This window comes from Rhea americana, unplaced genomic scaffold (assembly GCF_003343005.1).
Source record: "Rhea americana isolate MKP2758 unplaced genomic scaffold, rheAme1 scaffold_132, whole genome shotgun sequence".
Taxonomy (NCBI): domain Eukaryota; kingdom Metazoa; phylum Chordata; class Aves; order Rheiformes; family Rheidae; genus Rhea; species Rhea americana.
The window spans coordinates 2638096-2646244 of record NW_028185395.1 but is presented as its reverse complement, the minus strand read 5'-3'; the positions used below and the strand labels follow the sequence as shown (position 1 = coordinate 2646244).

Genomic DNA, 8149 nt, shown 5'->3' with positions numbered 1-8149 from the left:
CAAGCCCTGGAATCAGAACAACTAAAATCAAGTTCTGCCAGTGTATGAGAAACCGAACACAGCATAGTGGGAACTATACTTAGAATATATGGGTATTGTGTGCTATGAGTAGTAGGTATGCAGGAGTTCTTTATCTATTTGTCAAGACATAGGCAGAACAAACAAAAATTTGTTCTATTTTTTTTCTCATCACCTTTCAGCACATTGTTTTGCAGGACTCATGTATTATTAGATACTTCTTCTGGTGCAAAAAGATTTGAAATGTATTCCTAAACAAAAGTCTGTGATGTTTGTTCTTTCTTCAACTTTTGCTCTCCAGAATACCAGCAGTTCTGTCTGTACTATGGCTGAGCCAAAGTCAGTGTGTGTTTCAGTGGATGAAGTGGTATCAAATGGCACAGACAACCAAGATGTTCGACTGATGAATGGGCACTTAAAAAAGGTGGACAACACTCTGACAGAAGCTCATCGTTTTTCCTACCTACCCCGCAGACCAGCTGTGAACATTGAGTTTAAAGAACTGTCGTACTCTATCCAGGAAGGGCCATGGTGGAAGAAGAAGGGTAAGGAAAATCTAATGTTTTAGCTAAAATACAAATGTTATTATCTGCTCAGGTGGGTGGTCATGATAGGTGGAATGAGTATGTTGTGGATGGTGAGTAAAGCTGGTAAAGGGAACATGTTTTCTCAGTTGCTGCAACAAGTTTGGGTTCTTGTTATACCAGATAAACTCCTCAGAGTAAGGAAAAAAATGTTCATTCTGAATGAAAAATAAAGAACAAAGACTGAAAGCAAATTATGGCTGAAGAGAGCATGAGGAGACTGTCCCAGGACTGATTCAAAGGCCAGATAAAGTATTTGTCTCTGCTCTGGAAGCAGAAGACAATGCAACCTTTTCAGGGATGTGGAGATTTCCACTGCCCCCTAATGGGCGAAGGGACACTTCCAGGGGCCTGGTGCAGTGGGGCATAAGGCCCATTGCACTCTCAAAGATACTGTAGATGGATATATTGGCTTGACAATAGTTCATATAACAGTTTACTTTTACCTCCCACCTCTAAAATGTCTGAAGTAAATGTAGTATAGCTGCATTGCCAAATATCTGTGTCCTGTGATCTTGCATGTTTACATTTTACTGCTGGGGTGATGGAACATGCAGTATTTCAAAGATGAAGGTGGCGGGGAGAATCATAGAATAGAGTCATAGAATCAGTAAGGTTGGAAGGAACCTCTGGAGATCATCTAGTCCAACCCCCTGCTCAGCAGGGTCACCTAGAGCAGGTTAGACAGGATTGCATCCAGGCGGGCCTGGAAGATCTCCAGAGAAGGAGACTCCACAACCTATCTGGGCAACCTGGTCCAGTGCTCAGTCACTCTCACAGGGAAGAAATTCCCCCTCATATTCAGGCAGAACTTCCTGTGCTTCAATTTTTGCCCATTGCCTCTTGTCCTGTCACATGGGACAACTGAAAAGAGTTTGTCCTCGTCGCTTTGACACCCTCCCTTCAGGTACTTAGACACATTGATAAGATCCCCCCTCAGTCTTCTCTTCCCCAGGCTGAAGAGGCCCAGCTCTCGCAGCCATTCCTCATAGGGCAGGTGCTCCCGCCTTCTGAGAAAGTGTTTTTTTTGTTGTTTGTTTGTTTGTTTGTTTTTTTAACTTCTTACAGAATAGTTGGGGTTGGAAGGGGTACCAAGCAGGGTCAGCTAGAGCAGGTTGTCCAGGACTATGTCTAGTCAAAGTTTTAGTATCTGCACAGATGAAGACTTTTTTAACTTTTACAATAGGTTGTGTTGTCAAATGGTTATTTCTTCAGTGCACTTTGAGAAGAGCAAGCATCTTGGACTTTAAGAAGGCTCTTGACAGCAGGAAATGAACTCTTCTAAAATCTTGTGTTTGGAAATCAAGGCTATGAGCTGTAGGCATGTCAGCCCATCCATGTTTCTTGGTTTTCTAGGATGGGTATCTTTAATTATACCATTTTTTTTTAACTGATGAAAATTATTGACTATTTCTAGGACTAAATCCTGAGGTTTAGTCCCAGATCAGGATTCTCTTTTCCTTGCTGCTTTGCTAATGCACAGCAGAGTTTGCAGCCTGTAAGGCAGGACACACCAAAATGATGCAGATATTGGATGCATCTCAAGGAAGTGAAGCATTTCTGTTTTCCTCTCACAATACAGTTTTACTTAGCACAGCTGTCTCTGAGACAGTGCTTCTGGTGCTGATGGTGGGAGTAAGGATATTCAGCCCTGTGCTTTATAGGCACTTGGTCTATTCCACTTCTGAAAGGTGAGTGTAAGGGGATGCAGTCTTTTTTTCATCTACTTTGCATTCATATTCTTTTTATACCTTTATCTGCTTTGTATAACCGCATGTTTTCTTGAGGATTTGTGGATTTTTTGTGTGTGACTAGTGATCTCTTTGGAAGGAAAATTAGGGCATGCAGTAAATTCCTGTTAGCAAAAAGAGACCCAAGAGAAAATATTGAACTCTTAAGGAGAACTTTGTGTACTAAATGACATAATTGCTCTTCCTTGAGGAATTCTGTCTTAGTAACATAAAAATATATGATTGTGTGCTTTAGTTATTTTTAAGAGGTAAGACTTTGCCAATGTGCTTCTCAGCTGAGCCATACTTGATATCTGCACTCACCTTAAATCTATAAATTCACTGACTTAAAGATTCCACTTGCGATTGTTCACAAAGTATGTTGTTGCTGTCTGGAAATTCTCTGTCATTGTTGGAACACCAAGGCTTTAATAGTCTAGAAATGTGTGATATGAGCAGCCAAAGAAGGGCTACCATATCTATGGTAGCTTATGCATCTTGTTATTAATTTGTTGAAGAATATGCAGGCTCAAGGCTCTAATGTTTCTTTCAACATCAAAACTTTGTGTGTGCATTCCTGCTATCTTTTAATTATTTATTAAAAATGTTTGTAGCCATGCTATCTGTTGGAGAACAATGCAGTTTGGCAGCAACTTTCATACATTCAAAATTACTCTTTGTCTTAGTGGAATGAACTCACATTTTGACGTTTATTTCCTCAAGAAATATTCCATTTCTTTCACAGTTCCTGTGCCAAAGCGTCCAATGCAGGATTTAAAAACTTGTGGTTTTTGGCTGGATCTCTTTCTACTGGCCAAAAAGAATCAAAGAGTTCTAGACCAAAATCCTCTGTCTGTATTTGTTGACATGTCTGTGAGTACCCTGACTTGGAACAAAATGGCATATCCTGACAAGATGTCATGCTGTTGAATGGCCAGTTGTGGTATGGTCTATACCATATGCAGTCTATGCAGTGACTATGGTCACTACAACTGGATTTGAAAGATTAATCTTTTTTGGGGGTATCTCTGAGTAGGAGTTGATATTTTCCACTCCTTGCCTGGTCTTCCTCTGTATCTCTTTCCTTGGATCACTAAGGAAGCTTCAGAGTGGCTGTGAAGTATGCCATCTGTCAGTAGGTCTTGGCACTCTTCTGTTAGCCAAGGGTCTAAAAAAGACTTGGGGATCACAGTGGATCCCAAGCTGAATATGAGCCAAAATGTGCTCTTGTTGCAAATAAGGTAAATCCCATAACAAACTACATTTGGAGGCTGTGGCCAGCAGACTGAGAGAAGTTATTATCCTTCTCTACTCAGCATTGTTGAGACCACATCTTAGATACTGTGTGAAGTTTTGGGCCCTCTAGTTCAACAGAGATGATGGGAAACTGGAAAAAGTCTGGCAGAGAGTTAAGAAATTGGTTGGAGAATCTCTGAGGAGAGGCTGAAGGAGCTGGATTTGTTTGATCTAGTGAATAAGAGGCTAAGAGGTGATCGAAAAGTGGCTTACAACTATTTAAAGGGCAGTTATAAATATGATGGAGCCAAATTCTTCTCAGTAGGGTCAGCTGATATAAGAAGAGCCAATGGCCACATGTTTATTTAGCATATTTAGCAGCTCATTTGACAAAACCTTTTCATCAGGAAGGTCGTGCAGCACTGGGACAGGTCACCCAGAGAGGGTGTGAATTCTCTGTCATTGGCATTTCCAAGATTTGACTGGGCAAAGGCATGGCTGACTTGATCTAGTATTGGTCATCATCTTGTTTGGATTAGAAGGCTGGATGAACCAACCTCCAGAGGTCCCTTCCAAGCAGCACATCTGTGGGTCTGTGAATTGCTAGCCAGATTATAGAGACGCTGTAGAAATAAACTTTTCTCCTTGTCACATTCCCTACTCCAGTTTTAATAAAAAATAAAACTCCAGTTTTAATAAAATGAATAGTTTTAATAGAAATATTTTCAAATAGAGAAATAGAAAACATGGAAATGAAATTGCAAAACAGTATCAAATGAAGGTAAGAACAGAAGTATCAGATTCCTTGAATCATGTTACTTGTTCTGCGATTAGAATGGTTTGTGTGTAATCTTAGACATCTCTATTTAAAATAAGCAGGCTTGTAGATAAATGTATCATGCTTGAAATTACTCTGACTGCCTCTTGTTTCTTCTCCAAAGGGAAACTGGGGCTTTGCAATGGGTTTTAATCTGTCTCTGCTCAGCAAAAGGGCAATGTTGCGCCTCCAAACACTAATGGCTGTGTCAGCTTTATGCTTCTTGGGGGTTTCCAGTGCTAAAAGGATCTCTTATTGCCCTAGTACGAAATATTTAAATTCACTTTCGTATGAGAAGAGAAACACCTAACACACTCTTGACGATACAAACTCCAGTCTAGGAAATGCAACTGATTCTTATAACACAGTAAGCTAAAATAAAGGCACAAGATGGAAAAAAGAAAAATGGAAAATACCTCAGTTCATATTGTTCTTTGGTGCTACTTATGGCACTAATGGAAAACGGAGGCTGTTATGAAATGTGCCTTGTAAATTAATAGTGTTTCTATTCTGATATGGAGCTCAAAAAAAATTTTGCTATTTCTACATCTTTCGCCGTGGCTGCAATGAATTAAAACCTTTCGGTGAGTGCTGGAATGTAAAGGAAGGAATATAGTTTCCTTGCTAAGAGAATTTGTGCCAACATGTTGGAGAGGAATTCAAATAAACAACAACAACAACAAAAAGCCTACTCCCCTCAGTAAGAATGGTATTGCAGAGTAATGTTAAGGTTAAGCTCTAAATTAACAAAAGGAGTAATAATTAGTAATGCTGCCATTGTGTTCTGTACTTAGCCCTATTGTTCAAACAGTGAAACTCGTATGGTATCTAACATCATTGAATTTTTATTAAAATCAGGAAAAATGAGAATTTGCTTTGCTTGTGAACAACAAAGAAGCTAAATAAGCCATAGTAGTCTTTAAATAAGATTTTTTTCATTGATTTATGTCTCAGCTTTACCATCTCTAATGTATCTATTAAATCTCACTTTCATCTTGAAAACAAGGAAGGTGAATTTCATTCTCAGAATTATGTGATAAATGCTGCTTGCTACAAACAGCCTGTTCCACTCATTTTAATGAGCTTTTATCAGATTCATAACAAAGACTGGTATGACTCTGGTCTTGATTCATTCGTGTGTAATTCCTGATGAAGTTGATGTATTAAAAGAGAATGAATCTGGCAGGCGAGTCCTCGATGAAACAGACTGTATCTTTGACCCATTCAATTCAGTAGGAGTTTTCTTCAGTATGAAAATTTGGAAAAGGCTACAGAATTACCTTTTCGAAAGGGCCCCAATCACTTTCCCCAAAAATGTTTGTAGGCATTTTCTCAGTGGGTGGAAAGAACTGTTTCTCCAGTTCTGAAGGAAGAGATTGAAAAGTGACTTAGCCAAGCTCTCGAGGGGGCAACATTTCAGGTTTCCCCAGAGCTGCAAATGTGCCTCAGTGTTTGAATTCAGTCTTTGCTCAAGCATGTGCCAGTAGTCTCCTGCAGACTGGCAACATTCAAGATTAGCTTAAGCAAGCTCCAGGGCTGCTAAGGCAGATACAATGTTTTGTAAGATGAGGATGAACTGGCAAAGCCAGAAAAAGGAAGCTTCACACCACAGGAAAGTGTTACAGCTGCTTCATCCGAGAATGCCTTCTCCTTTCTCTTAAGACCATACAGCTAGCTGACTTGAAGGGGAAGAGAAAGAGCAGAATCCTCTGATAGATCAGGTATAGGTTCCTTAAATGGGGAGAAACAGGATCCACAGAGCCTGAGAACATGCTTTGTTTGATTCTATATATACACCAAAGGACATTTATCCATTTGTTTCTAGGGATCTTTGACATAACGTAGGATCCCATGGCAATACCATTCCTACATAACTCAAGTGCATCCATGAAGAAAGTAATAATAAAACAGCTTTTAAAATTCTGCAACAACTTGGAGGTTACTTTTTTCTAGCCTTGTGAGTATGCATGGTTAATTGGGCAACATATTAGTTGGTAATTTCTCCATTGTTATTTTGAGGACTGTAATGACTCATTTGTAATGTGTTCGAATCTAAGTTTGGTAGGGTTTGATCTTTAGTAACCTCGCAGGGAATGGGCCCCAGCCAGTCAGGATGTGACCCACTATTTTGTGATGCTGATTACTGGCAATACCGAAATTCATGCCCAGCAGAAAATGTCATAATTAAATTCTGATTGTTTTGGAGTTGTTCTGATAGCTCAGACCCTGTGAAAACAGTTAGCCAGCGAGATCCAGCCTTTTCTCATAAAGTGATTGCTTCATGACTTTGAGATTCAGCACATTAAAGAGCAGATGATGCTTGCCTGTGAAAGGAGAGGAATGAAGGACAGGGTTTATGCTGTATGGTCTCTGATGGGGAAATATAGAATCTTTGGCAGGTTGCTTAATATTGTTGAAGAACAAAAAGCGCCCATCGCCATCTGAGATAGAACAGGTAGATACCTGCATTTCAGATACAAGGTTTTGTTAATACACATCTCTAAAGAAGATGGAAGCATAACACCCTGTCAGGTTGTTCAGACAGCTTTAAACAGGCTGAGTTTTGCTGACTGGCTTTGATGATCTGTTGCAGGTTTGTTCAGATACACGCACTTGGACAGGCTTGTTTCTTTACATGGAGTTCTTCTCGTGTGCGACTTCATTTCAGAGCTCCCGTCCTCCTGGAGAGATCTGAAGACCCAAATGACAGGGAGAGGGGGTGCTATGGAGGGGAGGGGGAGGGGAGGGTTTGCCCTAAATTATTTGCTAATCTTTGCTCGAGGAGTCAGAAAAAGCCTGTCCTCATCCGCAGCAGGTGCACTGCGGTAGAGGTGCTGCATGCGCGCTCTGCCTGGCTGCGGTTACTGGCGGTCAATGCACGGCAGTAACCCCGGCTGCGATGCTCCGGCTCCGGGGAGCCCGTCCTGGTTGGCTGCTCCCTGCGCTGTTGCTAAGATGAGAGGAAGAGATGTCGAACGGGAAGTGGTGAAACCCCCTTAGTGAGAGAGGGATTTATTTTTATTTTTTTTTTCCTTTCCTGAACAGATGGATTGTATTGTTTCCATCTATTTTAGCCTGCTTTGTCTGAGAGTGTGTTTTTGTTTTGGAGAGCAGAATGGATGCAATGCAATATATGTATGTTAGAAAGAATAAGCAAGTCAGGCTGGTTAAAATGAACTGTGATACTAGTAAAAGATCTTTAACCGGACATTTTATGGATTCTTTCTCAGTGTTTTAAAATTTTAGTAAAATTAGTGAAAATATAGCGTATGATTTTTAACAGAAGAGTTTCTGAAATCATGCTTCAACCTTGATAAGATCTGTGCAGTTTTTCTTTTAATACTTAAAGCTGTCTCAAGTTGGTAAAAATATACTGAGAAATCACTGTCACTAGAGTAAATTATGGTGATATTAATTGATAGAAAATGATATATTAGATGATGCATAACAATTCCTCGCATCCTCTTGCATGAATTGTGTAAAACAGAGGTAATCAGGGACAGATTTTGGTCAGCCCCTGAGTCTGACTCTTCAACTGTTTCCCAGCTCAGTATGAACTTATTTCAGTAGTAGTTACACCTAAATGAGTAGGATTATTTATTTTTCTCCATGTGGAACCCACTGTTCTTGTTTGCTGTTTTTTTTTTTTTTTTTTTTTTTGTAAGTGGTGCCTTTTTTTAGAAATGTGTGCATTTGCTTGAGTTAGTGAGTCTTGGTCCCCGAGTCCTGATATGAGCAGAATATATTTTCCTTTTTCCTTCTCT

The 8149-nt window shown here is 40.0% G+C and overlaps 1 protein-coding gene across 1 annotated transcript in view; it reads left to right on the top strand.

The window, feature by feature from the left end:
• Positions 1-331: 331 nt before the first annotated feature.
• Positions 332-8149, top strand: part of ABCG1 (ATP binding cassette subfamily G member 1) — a 51041-nt gene continuing 43223 nt past the window's right edge. Inside the window, exon 1 of the mRNA XM_085297893.1 lies at positions 332-563. Coding sequence (XP_085154019.1) covers positions 344-563 — 220 coding nt within the window. The 5' untranslated portion in view covers positions 332-343. The remainder of the gene's footprint in view (positions 564-8149) is intronic.